This window comes from Nansenia antarctica (assembly GCF_963989245.1).
Source record: "Nansenia antarctica genome assembly, chromosome: 6".
NCBI lineage: Eukaryota > Metazoa > Chordata > Actinopteri > Argentiniformes > Microstomatidae > Nansenia > Nansenia antarctica.
Genome location: NC_137676.1, coordinates 10,964,891 through 10,985,975, shown reverse-complemented (window position 1 = coordinate 10,985,975; position 21,085 = coordinate 10,964,891). Strand labels below are relative to the sequence as shown.

Sequence of the window (21,085 nt, the reverse complement as noted above, 5' to 3'; positions counted from 1 at the left end):
CAAAAGAAGAAAAAAAAGCTTCCTTCTTCTAGCATTATGACTGCCATTCCTGGCTGGGTGCTCAGGGTGTGCGCTGCATAGCGGCAGTGGAGCCCCTAGACTTTTGGGGGCCCTAAGCAAACAACATTATGGAGGCCCCTGGTAAGGGTCTTAGGCGGGTGACGATGTAGACATTTTAAAATGTATTTATTTCCCTGACACTAAAATATAATATGGTTTTACGAAGTTCGCGCATATGCGCACGCTCGTGTGTGTGTAAGTAAAAAAAGTCTGAAACAAAGGAATTCATTATAAATGTCATAATGTATTAATTAACAGTCACACACACGTCCGAGTATTTGATCAACAAAGGAGCCATGTGTAGTAACATCAAATTGGAGCAATATAAATAATGAAATATCAACTCACAATGGTGCTTATTAGAACTCTTAACACACTTACATTCTGAAACTGCTGGTGTTTTCACATTCTGAAACAGCAACATTAATATGTAATATCAAACAGAGCAAGAACAACAAATAAATAAACAAATAAATCAAAAAATCAATAAACAAGTATATTCTGAAACCGCTGGTGTTCTTATTTACATTTTACATGACTCCACTGGGTCTGTCTGTCTGCCTGCCTGCCTGCCTGCTTGCCTGTCTGTCTGTCTGCCTGCCTGCCTAAGACATCTTACTTATTTTGCACTCTGCATCTTATTTAAATTTTTGCACTCTGCAGCTTCTATCCACTTACCACTATCCTGGTGTCGTTTTTCATTGTCTTCTCGTTTCTTTTTTCTTTTTTGGTGACCAGAAATGTGCGATCGCTTCATGATTGCTGCTGACAGTTGAGAGGCAGCTAGAAGTCAATTTCAAGCTAGAAGGGGGCGGGGCCCCACTAGGGGGGTTTTGGGGCAGCGGCGTGGATACTGCCAATAGTGGTTACGGATATGGATGTCCGTGGTGTTATAGATCATATAATAACGCCGTAATTGCAGGGAATACTTTACCAAACTAGCTATTTCACAATGAAAAGTAGTTAAACTCCTAACTACCCTCATATTGTTTAGCTTGTCAAACTAAAACTGTCCTTGGATGAATGTATGCGCAGCGGGAGCGCAGCGTGAGCAGACTCAGAGCGACTGAACGCTGAATGCCATGATTTCCATTGAAAATACATTCATCCAAGGACAGTTTTAGTTTGACAAAAAGGCCCCTTTTGTTTGGTGGCCCCAAGCAATTGCCTTGGTTGCCTCTATGGACGGGGCGCCTCTGCATAGCGGGCCGGGGTTTTCACTGACATTTTCTTTTCCATACCTTGTGGTATGGCAACTGCACTGTGTCCGACCGGAAGGCCCTGCAACGGGTGGTGAAAACCGTCCAGCGCATCATTGGCACCAAACTCCCTACCATCGAGTCCCTCCAGGCAGACCGGTGTCGGCGGAGGACAGTAAGCATCATCAAGGACTCCTTGCACCCACAGTCTGTTTGATCCCCTACCATCTAAGACAGGGGTCTTCAACCTTTTTCAACCCAAGGACCCCTTGGACGAGAGACAAACAGAACAGGGACCCCCACATGTAATATATATTTTTAAATGTCTCACATTTTAAAGCCTATAATAACTTTTATATTTACTTCATTCACCTTTTCTTTCACCGTATTAACCTATTTATATACTGGGTTATTAGCCTATATGTGTTTATGATTGATAAAACGTTCATGCATAATTATGATTGGTTATTATTATTGTTGTTGTTGTTGATGAGGCTTATATTTTCTATTATTATTATTTTTCAACAATGAAACTTTTAGCTTCAGGAAGCCAGGTATGCCTACCTCAGTGAGATGACTGGCCCTGGTTGGTGGTACACACAGCTTGTCTATTCTGGGGGAGATGGAGGTGGTCAGGCAGAGCATCATGTCATCCTCAGACTGCTGTCTGGAACGGTATTTGCTCTTCAGGTAGGTGAGGGAGGGAGGAGAATCCACTTTCACAAAGATAAGTTGTTGCAAAAGGCAAGAGGCTCATCGAGAACTGGGTGAGAGGCTGTGACTCGTACACATTCTTGTGTGTACTGTCTGTGGTTAGGTCGATCAGCTGATCTTCCTCAGCGGCTGTCAGGTTTGAGCCGTACGGATGCATTGTCTTTGCATGGAAACCGTATCCATGTCTTGTGCTTTCTCCAAGACTCAGTCTCAGAAAGTACTTCTCAAATTGACTTTCGAGTGCCTCCAAGTGAGAACAATTGCGCATTTCACGTCAGGCGAGGGCACCGCGGAATCCGCGGAAATGCATTGAAATGCGCAGCCAGCTCCGCGTGGTAGCAGAATCTCGTGGATAGCTGTGCGTAATTCAAAGACGCGCGCCAATACTGATCCACGGGAAAGCCATCTGACCTCGGAATGGTAAAGGAGCGGCGCATAGAGAAGCAAAGAGGCGGGTTTGTTATTATCAAACTAACTAAATTAGTAACGTTATGCTAGTTATTAATTAACGTTAATTTCGCAATGAAGACCGAACTGCAGCGTTTTAGCCAACACCTAGCTTGCTAGACAGGTGGTTTTTTTTCAGCTGACTTTATGTTAGACTCTGCATCATGGGCATAATTTATTTTGTAAATTGTTTTTGTCAAAAGTTGCTTATTATTCCCTATTAATGCTCGTACTTTACTCACTCATTTTTGTTATATATTTGAATTATCACTGATTATTTTGGTGAAGAATGTCAATTATTATGACAAAAATTGGCGGACCCCCTGCAGTACCTCTGCGGACCACCTAGGAGTCGCGGACCCCCGGTTGAAGACCACTGATCTAAGAGATTCAAGAAGTACAGGATCCTCAGGTCCAGTACCAGCAGGCTCCAGAACTGTTACGTTTCTGGGACGTTTGACCCAAATGCAGTGCAGCTCAGAATGAATGAGATGGAAGGGTGTGTAAAAAATAAAGTTTTCCTCTTTACTGAGAACGTAAGGCAGGATCAAACAAACAATGGACTTGACTCGAAAATAAAGGGGAGAAACCCAGTCTCCGAAAACAGGCTATCTAGTCATAAACACTGATAGGTAGAAAAATAAATAAATAATAATCAAGGTTCTTACAAGGTACCTGGTAGGTTACGACAGGCAGTATCAGGATTCTCAATGAGCAAACTAATAAAGTCTTTAAGGTACCTGGGATTTCATAACAGGCAGTATCAGGATTCTCACACTGAGGGCAAAGTGATCAACCGACAAGGGGAACAGGGAAGTGGGGCACTTAAATAGCAGAATACAAACAATCACAGCTGACACAAATCAATAATTAAGTCCAAACTGAGTTCCCGAGGCACTAGACTAGAGAATCACTAAAACGACTCCCCCTGTAACACAGAACAGCTTCTTTCACAAAGCTGTCACTTTGATGAACAACAATAGAGTGTTGTCTGTTTGTATTAAGTTTATAACCTAATAAAGTTATTACCCAGTTGAATGGCGTGCCATGTCTCTTATAAGAGAACAGAGGAGAACATAGATCATTTAGTGAAGAGGTTAATTCTCAATTACCAAGTGCATTACTGCTGTTTGCACATCCTACCTTTGTACATACCATATTTTTGCACATTTGTACATACCTCTTTTGATATTGCCTCTAATTTATACATCTGTATACACCATACTGTACATAGATACCTAAACTGTACATAGCTTACTGCTATCCATCTCTTCTAAATACCTCTAACAACCGTACCTGCCATACTGAACCTATCACTTATCACTATCACTATTTGCACTTCTGGTTAGATGCTAAACTGCATTTCATTTTCTGGTACTTTTCAGGTACTCTGCAATGACAATGAAGTTGAATCTAATTTAATAATGAATTTAATTAATTATTATTAAATGTTCAAATACCAGATTGCCCCTTTATGGTCATGGCTTGATCTGTTTAATCATGTTACATAACACCATATCACTATCTCTATCTGTACCTTTGGATAGCTAGATAGAGGGTGTTGCAGATGCTCTTTCATACCACTCTGAAAAAGAGAAGAGACAACAATGTCAGTGGTTGACTCTCCCCTGTCTCTGTCACCTGGCGTTCCTGGTTTTCCTGGTTCTGTCTCACCTGGACACGGCCCTCACCTGTCGCCCCGGGACCCCGGCAGAATGTCTTGATCCAGACCTCCCCTTCGTACCTGGCTACAAGTTAGCAGGTGAGGGCTATGATGTGGTGAAACTGGAGCGTAAAGGGGCCTATGTGACCGATGTGTACAGCTACCTGAACCCTGACGACTCCTGCCGTGTGTGTACCAACCCTCTGATGGGGGGGCAGCTGCAGAAGCTGCCTCGGTACATGGCGGACTGGCGCACCCAGAGGCGCTGCAGGCGGAACATCGTCAGCTCCATCTTCTCCTCCGTCAGCTCCCTGGTAGAAAGTAGTGCCTCTGTCATCAGTAACGACTGGACGGTGGGGCTACACCTATTATGCATTCATTCATTCATTCATTCATTTGTTCATTAGTTAATTCCTTTATTCATACATTCATCTTTCCTTTCCAGCTGGGGCTAAGCCTGGAGCACAACCAGGCGCACCTAGGGCTGCAGTTAGGTGGCAGCAAGTCCAAGGTTCAGAGCTTCGCCTCCTCATCTTTCAAGGCAGATAAGACGTCTCTCTCTGTTCACCAGTTAACCTGCTCATACTACAGGTGAGATTATATTGTACAGGGTATGTGACTGAACAATTTGTGACCACTGCAAGTCAAATCCATACAAACAAGTCATGTTTACAGATTTGTTCTCTGAACAAAAGGCCAACATGGTGAAATTGTTAAAGTATTATGAATATCTTGATTAAATACGTACATATTTGAGAAGCACATCTGCATGTTCTGTAGTTTTTTTTCTTCATACTCTTTTCCTTCTCCTAGATTCCGGATGTCTAGCAGGTACACTCTGAGTCGTGAGTTCCAGCGTGACGTCAGGTCTCTACCCCAGCAATACAACCCCACCACCAATGAAACCTACCAGCGCTTCATCGACACCTACGGGACCCACTACATCCGTCTCGTGGACCTGGGGGGCCGGTTGAACAAGGTGACTGCCATCCGCACCTGTGTGGCCACCCTGAACAAGGTGTCTGTGTCTCAGGTACAGAGCTGCATGAGTATGGGTCTGTCTGTAGGGCTGGGGCTGGTAGGGATTAACGCCACTAGCAAGGAGTGCTCCAAGGTCCTGAGCAACCAGGACAGCGTCACCGGTTATGTCAACGGCTACCTGAGTCACATGACTGAGGTGACGGGAGGTTCGGACTGGATGGGAGACGTCTCCATGACTGAGGAGGACTCAGCTGATTTCAACAAATGGCTGACTAGTCTTATAACGCTACCAGATATCCTGTCCTTCTCTATGTCTCCTCTGCATGATCTTGTGGCTAATGCTAAAGTGAAAGCTAACCTGAAAACTGCTATCAGCCAGTATGTGATTAACAATGGCATAGAGAAAAATTACACACAAAAGCATTGTGGGATGACTTCACCCAACCTCTCTCCAGACTGCTGCCCCCTGCTGGCAGGGAGGGGCAGACTGACTGTGTATGTGGACCGTGGATTCGATCTGGATGGTGGTGATTGGGGAGGGAGACCAGAGGGTTATGTCAAAGTGGGGTTTGGAAGTCAACGTCGACAGACTCACGCCATCAGAGACCGCAATCCACATTGGAACGTACACTATGATTTTGGTTATGTAGAGACTCATCATCGCCTTGCTCTAGAAGTGTGGGATGACGATGTTTGGCATGATGACAAGCTGGGTGGGTGCGCTGTAGATATACAGAACGGAAACCGTGGGCATCACTGTGGTCTGAATCGTGGTAGTTTCACATTCTCCTACACTCTAACATGTGATCTCTATCTGACTGGTGCCAAGTGTGACCAATACGCCCCCTCTTCAAACTAGCAGGCAGATAGACTAATAGTAAGGGAAACATATGAAAATCTGCGAAGTAAATCGTTACCAAGAAATTTCTTCACCAATGTGTTTCTAAAGGTGTGTAATAACATGTCCTAAAAGGTTGAAATTCAACTCCTGTGGGAAACCTCATAAAAAAACTGCTCAAAGTTGGGGTACCGATACCCGATTTTCGAAAATTCGAAAATGCTTAAATTGGACTTGAGTAACTTTTGAGGGGTCAAACTAGGCATTTTTCATGATTCTGAGTTGATTGCAAGCATTTATTTGTCACCAAGAGCACTTCCTGGTGCAACCCCCAAACCCCCCCCCATCCCCATTGGTGGTTGGCATTCAAAGTGAGGAAGTTTGGAGGTAACAGGTAACATTAGACAACATTAGACAGCACCAGCAGAGAGGCACTATGATGGGCATGGACACTTAGTCATAGGCCTCACTACATGTGGAACAATAGAACCAGGCTGCTTGAGCTACTCACACAGCCCAGCAGAGAGGCACTATCATGGAGGTCATAGCTCCAGAAGAGGGGTGACTGGTAGACAGCTAGGCCCAGTGAGGGCTCTCCTAATCGGACTGGCAGTGTATCACATATAGCCTGGAGGTCAGAGCTCCAGAAGAGGGGTGACTGGTAGACATCTAGGCCCAGTGAGGTCACTCCTAATCGGACTGGCAGTGTATCACATAGAGCCTGGAGGTCAGAGCTCCAGAAGAGGGGTGACTGGTAGACAGCTAGGCCCAGTGAGGGCTCTCCTAATCGGACTGGCAGTGTATCACATAGAGCCTGGAGGTCAGAGCTCCAGAAGAGGGGTGACTGGTAGACAGCTAGGCCCAGTGAGGGCTCTCCTAATCGGACTGGCAGTGTATCACATATTACCTGGAGGTCAGAGCTCCAGAAGAGGGGTGACTGGTAGACAGCTAGGCCCAGTGAGGGCTCTCCTAATCGGACTGGCAGTGTATCACATAGTACCTGGAGGTCAGAGCTCCAGAGGAGGGTTGAATGGTAGACAGCTAGGCCCAGTGAGGTCACTCCTAATCGGACTGGCAGTGTATCACATAGTACCTGGAGGTCAGAGCTCCAGAAGAGGGGTGACTGGTAGACAGCTAGGCCCAGTGAGGGCTCTCCTAATCGGACTGGCAGTGTATCACATAGTACCTGGAGGTCAGAGCTCCAGAGGAGGGTTGAATGGTAGACAGCTAGGCCCAGTGAGGTCACTCCTAATCGGACTGGCAGTGTATCACATAGTACCTGGAGGTCAGAGCTCCAGAAGAGGGGTGACTGGTAGACAGCTAGGCCCAGTGAGGGCTCTCCTAATCGGACTGGCAGTGTATCACATAGTACCTGGAGGTCAGAGCTCCAGAAGAGGGGTGACTGGTAGACAGCTAGGCCCAGTGAGAGCACTCCTAATCGGACTGACAGAGTAGCAGTTAGGCCCTGGAGGTCAGAGCTCCAGATGAGGGGTGAATGGTAGACAGCTAGGCCCAGTGAGAGCACTCCTAATCGGACTGACAGAGTAGCAGTTAGGCCCTGGAGGTCAGAGCTCCAGATGAGGGGTGAATGGTAGACAGCTAGGCCCAGTGAGAGCACTCCTAATCGGACTGACAGAGTAGCAGTTAGGCCCTGGAGCTCATGTGACCTCCAGCATAGGGCCACAGGCCTAGTCACAGCACCCATGGAAGGTGTGTTGTCTCTGGGCTGTGTGTCTAGCTGAACACCTCTGGTAGTCCTTGGTACATCTCATGTTGGTACATCTCTTCCACAATGGGAGGTGAGAGTGAAGCTATTCAGCTTCACTTTCATCTCCCTTTTTTTAGGCCTCCATAACAGGTAAGTTACTGCCCAGCAGAGTGTCTCTCTGCTGGGCTGAGTGAGTAGCTGAAGCAGCCTGGTTCTATTGTTCCACATGTAGTGAGGCCTATGACTCTGTTTCCATGCCCATGATAGTGTCTCTCTGCTGGGCTGTGTGAGTAAATGAAGCAGCCTGGTTCTATTGTTCCACATGTAGTGAGGCCTATGACTCTGTTTCCATGCCCATGATAGTACCTCTCTGCTGGGCTGTGTGAGTAGCTCAAGCAGCCTGGTTCTATTGTTCCACATGTAGTGAGGCCTATGACTAAGTGTCCATGCCCATGATAGTGCCTCTCTGCTGGTGCTGTCTAATGTTGTCTAATGTTACCTGTTACCTTTAAACTTCCTCACTTTGAATGCCAACCACCAATGGGGGTGGGGGGGGTTTGGGGGTTGCACCAGGAAGTGCTCTTGGTGACAAATAAATGCTTGCAATCAACTCAGAATCATGAAAAATGCCTAGTTTGACCCCTCAAAAGTTACTCAAGTCCAATTTAAGCATTTTCGAATTTTCGAAAATCGGTTATCGGTACCCCAACTTTGAGCAGTTTTTTATGAGGTTTCCCACAGGAGTTGAATTTCAACCTTTTAGGACATGTTATTACACACCTTTAGAAACACATTGGTGAAGAAATTTCTTGGTAACGATTTACTTCGCAGATTGGTCAAATATCTGGTAAAATGCCCTTACTATAATTCGATTGATTACAATAGTCTAGGGATGATCATGACAAAACAAACAAATTGTCTTTGTTTTATTTGTGTTTCTTTACGATAAGGAAATATGTTTTGAACAGGACGTTTTATTTACAGTTTTTTTTATTACCTGCCAAAGGCTCACGGACTACACTTTTTTGAAAACATTGAAATCTAAAGAAATACTGTACTTTGCAACCTCCTGAGGTCCTATAAGGGACTTGATCAGAATTCAGACATATTTACAGATAACCTTTGCCTCTCAAAACAAAGTCTGTATATATGTTTTGTCAATCCACGATAATTTCTGAATTATAATGGTTAGCTAATATTATGACCTAAAAGCTCTGTTAAGGTGGTGTGTTGTCTTTCTGTCTGATTTGGATTCTGAGCCATTGTTCTGTATAACTACAGAAGTTATTGTCTTTCTCTGACCATTAGAGAAGGCACAGGTCTGTCTGATATACTGTATCTCTTATACATTTTCAACCTACGTCTTTTAAAAATCAAGTAAAAAATGTAATCAATCATTAAATAATCTCTCTGTATCAGTTTGGTGTGATGTGTGCCATGGTCCATATCATTGGTGATACTGTATGCTGAGGAGAACAACTGCATAAAATGACCTTTAATCAAATGTAGCATTTATATTTCTTCATGGCCACTCTCTGAATAAACATGTATTTTCTGCTGTCATGAATACTCTGTCTCTTCTCCCTCTTATAGGCTACCGGGCTGAAGATTATTTATCTTATTGGTTGATTTTTAAAAAAATCTGTTTAACCTTTTCATCCAATACAGCAGCTCTTAAATAAACTATCAATGAGTTCTGGTCATGAGCAAAATGGCTTTTTCTCAGCATTCTCAGCATTTTCTAATTGAATCCTCTGCTAAACCAGCCTTCAGGTGAATTTCTCAACATTTTAAACTACCAACATGCTAAAGAGTCAAATATTCACCGGAGCAAGAACTAGACAGGGACAATGGATTAGTCCATGGGTGAGGCGGCACAGTAGGTGGCTGGAGGGAGACACCTAGGGACCACACTGGGAAGTGCGACCCCCGTCCCTTACAATCCCTTTAAATTGAACAATAAAAATGTAATTGCAATGATAGCTGTATACTGTACTACTGTTTAAAAACGTGGAATCAAACATTCAGTTTTCACAAAACAGAAACACACACGGTATAGTAGGCCCTTTTGTGCTTTAATAATGCAACGCATTGAAATCAGTTGGATTGAAGTGGTATAAAACCTGAAGGTGGACACACCAACCACTGTGCCAATACTGTGGTCTGTTTTGGGCCAATAATGTATTGATATAATAATGTATTGCTAAGAACTGTTTAGACCAATGTCCATGTGACTCTTAATTACTTTTTGTAAAAAACACTTCCTTTGTTGTTCCAGAGCCACACATACCAGACCTGTGTTTACCATACAATACACAGAAGTGATGGTACATGCCTTTGAGAGGGCTGCATTCAAGGACCTCTCTCATATTGCTTCTGTTTCTAGCCCACAGATAAACATTGAAAGTCTGTTGAACTTGAAAAGTGAAATATGAAGTATCACTGTATGATCAAATATATGTTATATCAAATGTTATGAATTTAAAAGATGCCTACATGCAGTCTTTGCATTAGAAAAAAATATTCTTAAGTATTTTGTCAAATTGAACTGTATCCAAATAAACTCCTTCAATACATCAACTTATGATGATAATTCAATAAATGACTAGGACACACTAACCACCGTGCCAATACTGTGGTCTGTTTTGGGCCAATAATGTATTGATGTATTGCTATAGTAATGTATTGATAAGAACTGTTTAGACCAATGTCAGAAGTATTGGGGTGGTAGACAACCTTCTGTCAATGAGGCAGGCACACTAGCGACTGTGTCTATAAAGCGAATGCTGCAGGGAGTGTTCATACCGTAGCATCCATACCATGGCCACTAGTCACTAGGAAGTGTCCCTACCATGGGCACTAGTCACTAGGAAGTGTCTCTACCATGGGCACTAGTCACAAGGAAGTGTCCCTACCAAGGGCACTAGCCACTAGGAAGCATCCCTACCAAGTGTCCCTACCAAGTGTCCATAGCATCCCAACCAAGTGTCCCAAGCAATTGTCCATAGCATCGCTAGCACCTGCACTCACCATCAACACCGGAGCACCGCAGGGTTGTGTGTTGAGCCCATTCCTCTACACACTCTACACCAACGACTGCACCAGTCCGTCACCCATCACTACCTAACTTAAGTACTCAGACGACACAGCCATTTTTGCCCTGCTCACAGACAACCACTCCGTCCTGGACTACCACAGCTCCATCACACACTTCACTAACCATCTCCACCTCAATGTGAGTAAAACAAAAGAAAGATCATCATTGGTCCCCCCACACCACAGTGCCCTATTATCATCAACACCCAAGCAGTTGAAATGGTCGACAGTTTTAAATACCTCGGAATTACACCGGATAATAAAGTTTCAACCAACACACCACCGATATCTTTAAAAGGAGCCAACAAAGATTATCCGTCATCCGCAAACTTAAAGGTCTGTATGTTTCCCCCCTTCTTCTCCTACTACTGTACCAGAGCATTATCCAGCCCATCCTCATGTACTGTTCCTCCTGCTTCTTCAACATGTTCACAGTCATCAACCGGGCCAAACTCACACACATCACCAACACTGCAGCCAGGATAATTGGACTCCCCACACCCAACCTCACAGCACTAAACAACAGGGCCATCTCACGCATCATAACCACAATAGAACGGGACATCACCCACCCACTCAATCTGTACCTCGCCCCACTGCCATCCGGGTGTAGGTACAGAACGCTAAGGTGCAAAAGGGCTCGCTTTGGCAAAAGCCTGATTCCCGCAGCCATTGTTGCCTTAAATAATAGACTGCGCTGAGTGTGTGTACTTGTGTATCTGTCATGTGTAGTACTGTCTGTTGTTGTCTGTGTTATATGGTGTTGTATGTATATATATACTGTACAGTGGTGTGAAAATGAATTTCCCCCTTGGGACAATAAATCTAATCTAATCTAATCTAGCAAGTGTCCATAGAAATCAACTATAATGAATCAACCTTCAGGTCCCATGAAAGGAACTATGTTTAACTTATCTTATTTCCTTATTGGTATACCGTGGTCTGTTTGGGCCAATAATGTATTGATAAGAACTGTTTAGACCAATGTCTATGTGACTCTTAATGACTACAGACTGGAAGAGGAGGGATTTTTGTGAAAAACACTTCCTTGTTGTTTCAGAGCCACACCTGCCAGACCTGTGTTTACCGTACAGTACAAGGAAGTGATGGTACATGCCTTTGAGAGGGCTGCATTCAAGGACCTCTCTCACATTACTTCTGTTTCTAGCCCACAGATAAACAGTGCAAGCCTGTTGAACTTTTGAATACATGAAAGTGAAATATGAAATATCACGGTATGATCAATACATTCACTTTATTAGGAACACTATACTAACTATACACTATACTGGGTAGGGCCTCCCTTTGCTTTCAAAACAGCCCCAATTATTTGTTCCATTGATTCCACTAGATGTTGGATACATTCCTTTGAGACTGGTCCATGTTGACATTCATGCAATTCTTACAGGTGCATATTCAAGCTGTGAATCTCCCGTTCTACCACATCCCAAAGGTGTTCTATTGGATTGAGATCCGGTGACTGGGAAGGCCACTGAAGAACACTGAACTCATTGTCATGTTGAAACCAGTTTGAGACGACTTTTGCAGTGTGACATGGTGCATTATCATGCTGGAGGTATCCATTAGAAGATGGGTACATTGTGGCTATGAAGGGATGCACATGGTCAGCAACAATACTTAAATAGGGTGTGGCATTCAAGCGATGAATGATGGTATTAATGGGCCCAAAGTGTGCCATGAAAACATTCCCCACACTAGTACACCACCTCCACCAGCTTGGACTGTTGACAGGTATACATGTGTTCCTAATAAAGTGTTCAGTGGGTGTATGTTATAGCAAATTTAAAAGATGGCTTCATGCAGTCTTTTCATTAGAAACAACTGATATTCCAAAGTCATTGTATCCAGATAAATTCCACATATTTCATGGATCTTTCTGCTTTAAGGCATAATATTATGATGATAATGTGATATGATAGTTCAATATATTCCTTTTTTTATTTGTTATATATTTTATTATGTCACAATGTGAGACTGAGCAGTGAATCTATTTCACAACATAAAACAGGTACCTTACACAGGTACCTTACACAGGCGCTAAAGATAATAATCATATGAATGGGAAGAGAAACAGAAATAATTAATGGAAATAAATAGATCACTACATTATGATGTATTATCATCACTACATAATAGTGATCATAATGTCTACATACGTAAACAAAGAAACATGTAGCCTCCTTTGCAAAAAATGAATAAAGGAATATGAATAAAGGAAATAATACACAAATACTACTACAAAAAAAATCTTTAAAAGTTCTAAGTAAGATGTTATCTCTAAATCAAAGCTGTTGTTGTGAATAACAAGTGGGTGTAGTGGATCGTGTGTGGAGTTTACACTTTGAACCAAAACAAACCGCTGATCATGTTTTATGGCGATGCCAGCCCCTTAGTCTGAGGAGTGACTTCTCTATAAAAAGAAATGGAGGAGAGAAGAGAGCATCAGTTTTGTGACTCGACCTTGAAGACAAGGCTATCACGACAGACATACATCTATAGATATTGAGTTTAAGTTGTTAGACTTATCATTAAGATTGAGTGTTTCAATTCTTACATTTTGAAAGAAAAGGGGAAACATCGGTGAGTTACTTATACTGTACTGTATGTGTTTGCAATAAGAGAACAGTGATCAACATGTTTGATTGATAACTGATATGGTATCATGACATGGTGCATATGTGGCTGTACAATGAGTACAGTGCTTGATGTCACTCTCTACCAGGCCCGTCACTATGGGCGGGCCTCAGGGGGCCAGGCCCCCCCACAGACGTGCTGGTGCCCCCCCAACTGGCAGCCAGATATTTAAAAAAAAAAAAAAAAACATATTTTATGTTAAATGAAGACATTAAAATTGAGAAACAATAGTGTGTTTTTCATTTTGTTGGACGGGATTCTAGTGACAACCAATCATTTGAAAGTTGAAAGTTGCACGCTACGCTACGCAGTACGCACGCTGCTGCTCCCGCCATTTCAGTTGTGTGAGGCAGGCGAGCACTGAGCAGTTGAGTGAAATCTGCGCTTTTTGATGGATAAAGCTTTTTGAATAAAGATGGATATAAGAAAGTGGATTACCGGTAAATCCTCGAAAGGTGCAGCTGCACCCAACCCCGATGGACATACGTAGCACCAGCATTAGCGACTGTGGGCAGCCTGACACTAGCACCCCGACGGCTACCACTAGAGAGGTAAGTCCTACTAGCCCAACTGTTAGGGCTAGGGCTACTACTAGCCTTGCTAGCCCCCCGATGAAAGTTTTGTTACTTTTCGAGCCACCAAACAGACTGCTACAAAGCGAGAACATGGACCTGTTCACTGCGGTTACTCTTGTGAACAGTGCATCTGAATGCATAAAATCACTGCGCACAGAGGATGAGTTTACTGCGCTCTGGGACCTCTGCTCTCCTCCAGCCTCAGCCACTGACGAGGCTGGTCCCAGCTGTCCAACTAAGAGAAGACGCACAATTAACAAGAGCTTTGGTGCATTTGTAGTTGAAGGAACGGTTGGACAGTCACAGAGGGACACTGGCGAAAAGACAGAGTTCCTGAGAGTGTTTTACAGTGTTATTGATGCTGTGCAAGGAGAGATGGATGCGCGTTTTGGAGAGCGCAGCTGCAAGCTCATTGGTGCGCTGGCTGCTTTAAACCCAGAGGCCGAGGATTTCATGGATCCATCGAAGGTCACTCCTCTCCTAAGATTAGCTCGAACTGAAGTGGTTGAATCTGAATATGCTGTGGCTCGTGGTGGGTTCCTGGTAAAGAAGATGGAGGACACCTCGTTTCCCCCCAAAGATGGACAATGGACAATAGCCAATATTCTCAGTATACATTCCACTCAGCACTCCAGGCCATGCCAACTGTCATCCAAGCTTATACACTCGCCCTAACTTTGGGAGCGTCTACCGCGACTTGTGAAAACTATTTTTCAACACTTAAAAATGTTTTCTCTGAGCATCGGCGCAGCATGTTGCACAAGTGCAAGGCTCAACTGATTCAGCTTGCCTTCGAAAAGGACCTCACCCACAAGTTCAAGGATGAGTGGAAGGACTTACTGATGAGGAGATTCAGCACTGAAAAACGCCGCCTCCTTCTTTTCTGAGCCGGGTGTGTGTGTGTCCGTGTGAGCACACGCCGTGGTGATGTTTTGCTAGTTGTATTCTCGACAGCTTTTTCAACTGGAGAGATGAGCTGTTTGCACGGTTATGCTATATTTAATGTGCTTTGTGTATAACGTGTTCAATGATGAGGATCTGGCTGATCCTATTTGCTGTAGATGGGTGGTTTTAATGTGATGATCACACGATCGGTCGGTCATACTGTATCCCTTTTGGAAGTGCACTGATTGCGTGCCAGTCTCCTAATTTTAGTTACGTAGGCTATCCCTGGCATTTATTTAATTCTTGTTCTTGTAAGTGTGCCGGGTTGGTGCCAATTATTTACCTGTGCGCATTGTAATGCACAACTTGGCCTCTCCACGCTATAAAGTAACTTGCATTCAAATAATTTTAGCTTAGGCCTACTCGGGTCGACAAGGCCTTGTAATAAACCAGCTTCGCCTGTGTTTATTGTTATGTTATTTGCTGCATTCTGATAATTTTAGGTCTAGTCTTCATCGGTAGACTACGTGTCCAATTTAGCCTCTGCAACCTACTATGCATGTCAGTGTTGCATGACGAATACCATAGCATATCGGATTATATAAAATAGTTAATAATAATTGTGCCCCCCCATGCAGTTCATTGGCCCACCCTAAGACTGGGCCCTGGTGACGGGTCTGCTCTCTACTGAGACTTGTTTCAAGCGCCACATTAGTTGCAGTTCTTTCACTCCAGCATAGATACAAATCATTGTGATCTCACTGCAGTGTTAATTAGTTCTGTAGATGTGTATCAATCCACCAGCCTCTCCTGATCACTGCATTTCTCACCCATGGTTTGAACCTGTGTTGTTTTCCTAGCCTGTATCAAGCAGACTGTGCAGATAGCACAGTAGTCCACCATGACAGCAGCAGTCATCTCCTCCTCTCCTCTGGCCCTCCTCCTCTACCTGTGTCTCCTGGTCGTCCCTCACCTGGCTCAGGTGTTCTCTACCTGCCACGTAGGCAACGCCACAGAGTGCCGCTCTGCCTCCTACGTCCCTGGCCACGCCCTCGCAGGGCAGGGTTTTGACGTGGTCAAATTACAACGTACAGCTTCCGTGGTGATCGACGTCCAGAGCTACCTGAGCCCCACCAACTCCTGCACCCTGTGTCTGAACCCTCTTCTAGGGGACCTTCTGCAAAAGCTGCCCCTGGCTGTGCAGGCTTGGAGCTCTGATGACAGCTGTAGCCAGGCTCTCTCCAGCACTGCCTTCACCTCAGTCAGCTCCCTGGCGGGCGCAGCCTCCTCGGCCATGCACAATGACTGGAGGTCGGACCTGGGGCTGGCAGGGTTGACCAGCAGGCAACTGGAGGGCAGCAGGTCGGCAATGACGCTCTTCGCCTCCAACAGAGCCCGACAGGACAAGTCCCTCTTCACCCTACACCAGATGACCTGCTCCCACTACAGGTAAGATCACACTACTGCTCAGGGAAGGAGCGGAGCAGGGGAGGATGGAGGAGGTAGAGATCAATCGACGGGCTCATTGTAATGCATGGACGGAATGAGGAATGGTATCAAACATGTGTCTGATTCCATTCCATGCATTACAGTGAGACCGACGACCGTCCTCTACCACCACCAGCCTCCCCTGGAGATATGTGCTATTGTGACGTGTGAGGAGGAATATGTGATCTGCTATGGGGAAATACTTGCTAATTGTTTACCTTAAAATAAATAAATGTTATGGTGTGTCCTGTTTTGTTCAATGAAGACTGTGGAGACTGTTACAACACCTAGAAGCTAAACTCAGTGTATGTGTGTGTAGCAGGCACGTGCCGTGAGCTTTTAGATTGGGTAAGCATAAGATATAGAAATACACGTAATTACACATACACGCTATCAGTGAACGCAGTTTCAAGGAAATGCAATTTAGATGCCCTAGAACCCGCTAATAAACTGTAGTGTCACTTTGTGATCAGATTACCAAAAACAAAAAAAACAGTTGCCAGTTTCGACTATATCAGGGGTGCTCATTGTTCAAAGATCTTTTCAAGTAGCCAACCTACTGAAATCTACAAGTCCAGTTTCAACATCGCACACACGCACAACACAGACACACACCGTTTCCATCCTCCATAGTAAACACAACACACTTTCTTTTCACACTTTGTCACACAGGCACTTGACATCACATCACAGACCCTCCCTCTCAAAGTACTCAAACCATATAAACAAGCACAGATCGCCACCAGCCTCGCGAATCATATACATCATATAAACCGCTCATACCAGGCTTGCTGTAGCCGCTGGCGACTCTCCCTTTCTGGGTCAGTGTGAACATCGGTGAGCGAGCGGCCGGGCGGCCTTTAGCCAGTAGTTGTGTTTTTCCAGTCCAGTCCAGTCTACGAAATCCCTTTAGGTCGCTGACAGTAATGTCCATATTCACAAAATCAAGCAAGTTATCCTTATTGATTATTATTATTTAGATCGTTTGAGCTAGCTGGCATAAGCTATTCTGCCGGGCGAGAGGTGAAATGTTAAGTGAACTTGAAAGTGATAAGAGCCAATCAGTAGCTCTTATCGGAATGAAAGACCTACTCTGATTGGCTGTAAGCATGCTTACCCTGGTCACATTAAACAGCGGGTTGAGGCATCGGAAAAAAATAAAAAAGACATTTTCACGCATTCGAATGTACGCGAGGGAAAGCAGAGAGCGGAGTGCTTATATGCAAAGCAGAGTAGGGAGTGCTTTACTCCTACAGGTGGCGCTAAAAATGCAACGTCAAAATGAATGACTCCTGCTGCCCTGGGACCTAAAATACGACTCTTTTAATGAAAACAAACAAACGGTTACATTTTTCTTTTTTCGTTGGGTAAGCACTGCTTACCCTGCTTATATGGACGGCACGTCCCTGGTGTGTAGCCCAGCTACTAAAGTGAGCTATGAGCATTTCAATAAATAAGACCATTTAATAAATAAGCATCATTTCATGGTTATGTACACGGTTATTAACATTGTTATAAGTTTATAATGTGTACTTGTTTACAAGCTCTAATGTGAGTTCGCTCATTGGTTATATCATATGTCATTCATTCATTTCTTTATTTCATTGGTCCATCGGGAAGAGCTAGCCAACTGTAATGTATGCTGAGAGAGAGGGGGCGGGACTTTGTACTAATAGCGTTAGGTTGCACTAAGTAACGTGTCAGAATGTTTGAGGACATCGTCGAGTGAAGTAAGACTTGTATATGCTGTGTGTAACAATTCGGGAATCAACGAACAGTTATTCCTTTGGATGTTGGTGCACATTGAAGCTACCAGAGAATTGGAAGTCGAGAGACCAAGCAACAGGAAAGCTCTCCGGTGGACAAGGAGACCGTTTCCAATCGCCTGGAGTAACTCGAGACCGTCCAGTGAATCTTCGCGCCTGTGTCCTTCAATCATTCTCCTGCGCTCGTGGGAGAGCGCTGGACCCCATCCCCCCTCATCTCTGCCTCTTTTTACACCATCTTTCAAACCCCTCGTTTACCTACGAGTTCCCCACGAGGTTACGTGAGTACTGAACCACGCAAGAGCTTTTGTTTTGGGCTCGTGTGGACGAGTGAAGTGGCCATAACAGTTTCAAGGCCCCCCCGCTCACAAGCAACGTCAGCTGCAACGGTAACACTGGTTAATGGACTGAGTTACAGAGTGCGTGTGTGTGTGAGTGTGGGCCCACCTTTTTATTTTACTGAATGATATATTGTACAATTGTGAATCCTTTGAGTTGACTTTGAGTTGATTGGAAACATTACATTTATTTCCTTGAAAGGAATTGGAATAGGCTTTGAGCCTATATTTTGTTATGTGATATTGTGATATTGTCTGTTGACATTGTATTGTGAATATTGTCTATTGACTTTGTATAACATTATAATTGACTACCAACACTTTAAATTTAGCATTTAGTAAATAAATATATACCCTTTGGTATTTGCATTTAAAGGTAATAGTCAATTCATATGATATATTAAAACATAAATACATTAAAAGGATTAAAAAGGAAGTCCTATTTAAAATACTTCCACATAGTTAATGGAGGCACTGATCGTCATAATTTGAATAGTTTATTATTACAGGTAATACCGCCACTTATTTAAAATAGAACTCAGGCCCCGCCCATATGGCAGGGGTTACATGTGTATTTAGACTAGAGTGGTGATGAGAGTTACAGTAGATAGGCATACAGTACAGTGGATGAATGAACCAATGGATGGGAGAATTATTGTCAATTAGTAATGAATAATTGAATTAATGGATGAATTAATTAATGGATAAATGGATTAATGAATGATTGAATTGATGATGAGAATTGTTGTCAATTAGTAATGAATAATTGAATTATTGTCAATTAGTAATGAATAATTGAATTAATGGATGAATTAATTAATTGATAAATGGATGAATAAATAAATGAGTGAATGAATGAATAAATACGTAAACGCTGATCTCACTCTACCACCCTCTACCTCTCTCCTTCTCAGTTTCAATATCTTCAGTGTCCCTCCTCTCAACCCAGAGTTCCACGAGCAGTCTCTCTCTCTCCCCCGCAGTCTCACCCAACACACCCTCCCCCTCTACCAGCGCTTCATCAGAACCTATGGGACCCACTACGTCAGCCAGCTGGGCCTCGGGGGGCGGCTGAGGAGGACTACAGCCCTGCGGACCTGCCTGGCCTCCCTGAACCAGGCCTCTGTCTCTGGGCTGAGAGACTGCCTGAGGGTGGGTGTCTCCGTGGGTCTGGGCCCGCAGCCCGCCTCAGCTCTGTCCAGTAGGTGTAGAACCACTCTGGGGGGCCGGGACGGTGTGGCAGGGTACACCCACGGCTTCCTCAACTACATGACGGAGCTCACTGGAGGGGGCGGCTGGAACGGAGACATGTCCCTGTTCAGGAACGACTCGCTGGGCTTCCACACCTGGCTGAGCAGCCTCAGGTCCGACCCAGACCAGGTGTCCTACTCTCTCCAGCCTCTTCACACTCTGGTCCCTGACGCCACCCTCAGCGCCAACCTGCGCACCGCAGTCAGGCAGTACATCACAGACAACGGCATGTCTAAAACCCACCAGCAGCCCTACTGTAGCAACCGGCCCAACCTCTCCAGCCAGTGCTGCCCCCTGCAGGTGCGTAGAGGCCATCTGCAGGTGAAGGTGATCCGGGCCTGGGGGCTGAAAGGGGACCCTACCGGACGCACCGAGGGCTACGTGAAACTGTGGTATGGTGACAGCTTCAGACAGACCAGATTGGATCCGGTCTAACTCTCCACACTGGAACTCCAACTATGACTACGGGAACGTCCACACAGGCCAGAAGCTGAGGCTGCAGGTGTGGGACAAGGACGTGACATATGACGACTACCTGGGGGGCTGTTACCTGTACCTGAGGAATGGAGAACACTACCACACCTGTGGACTGAGTCGGGGCGGCTTCGCCTTCTCCTATAGGCTCACCTGTGATAACCACCTGGCCGGCTCCAGCTGTCACCAGTACACACCCTCGCTCCGGTAGGGAGAGAGGTCTAAAAAAAAGTTTGGGGTGTTTCTCTGCTTGCCCAAAATATCCTCCACCTCACCTCCCATTATATATGTTGTGAATGAAAAAGCTTTTCTTTCTTCTGTGTTTTATGCTTCATCAATAAAATATATTTTTTACATAAAACCTTGCATATTTCAGGTGTATTTATTGCACACAACACATGAACAGAGAAATTATTAAAATTGTCCCAAAATAACAAGCCTTAGAATGTCTAATGACTGAGTGTGCCTCAGACATATTGATCAGTTATCAACATCATTGTCTTATGGTCAGGACAGTAGGCGGTGGACCCCAGGAAAGCCTCAGGGCCGGATGGCGTCCTGGGACGGGTGCTGAGGGACTGCGCCGACCAGCTGGCCGGGGTTTTCACAAACATCTTCAACCAGTCCCTGTCCCAGGCCACCATCCCACCCTGCCTGAAAACCTCAACTATCATCCCAGTCCCGAAGAAAAGCACGGTGAGCTGCCTAAACGACTACCGCCCGGTGGCACTCACACCAATCATCATGAAGTGCTTCGAGAAACTAGTCCGGGCCCACATAGTCACACGCCTCCCGCCCAACCTGGATCCATACCAGTTCGCCTACAGAGCCCACAGGTCCACAGAGGACGCCATCGCGACGACTCTCCACTCCACTCTATCCCACCTGGAGAAGGGAAACAGCTACGCGAGACTGCTCTTTGTGGACTTCAGCTCTGCCTTCAACAC

General features: G+C 44.8%; 2 protein-coding genes across 2 annotated transcripts; both read left to right on the top strand.

The window, feature by feature from the left end:
- Positions 1-36: 36 nt before the first annotated feature.
- On the top strand, positions 37-5,923 carry LOC308160272 (perforin-1-like; the record flags this gene model as incomplete). Its single annotated transcript, XM_080534190.1, has 5 exons — positions 37-66; positions 1,339-1,434; positions 4,020-4,436; positions 4,529-4,674; positions 4,897-5,923. The coding sequence occupies 5 exons, from the start codon at positions 37-39 to the stop codon at positions 5,921-5,923; spliced, it is 1,716 nt and encodes a 571-aa protein (XP_080390316.1).
- Positions 5,924-15,722: 9,799 nt separating this feature from the next.
- On the top strand, positions 15,723-20,349 carry LOC308160271 (perforin-1-like; the record flags this gene model as incomplete). Its single annotated transcript, XM_080534189.1, has 3 exons — positions 15,723-16,270; positions 19,328-20,061; positions 20,147-20,349. The coding sequence occupies 3 exons, from the start codon at positions 15,723-15,725 to the stop codon at positions 20,347-20,349; spliced, it is 1,485 nt and encodes a 494-aa protein (XP_080390315.1).
- Between the last annotated feature and the right edge of the window lie 736 nt (positions 20,350-21,085).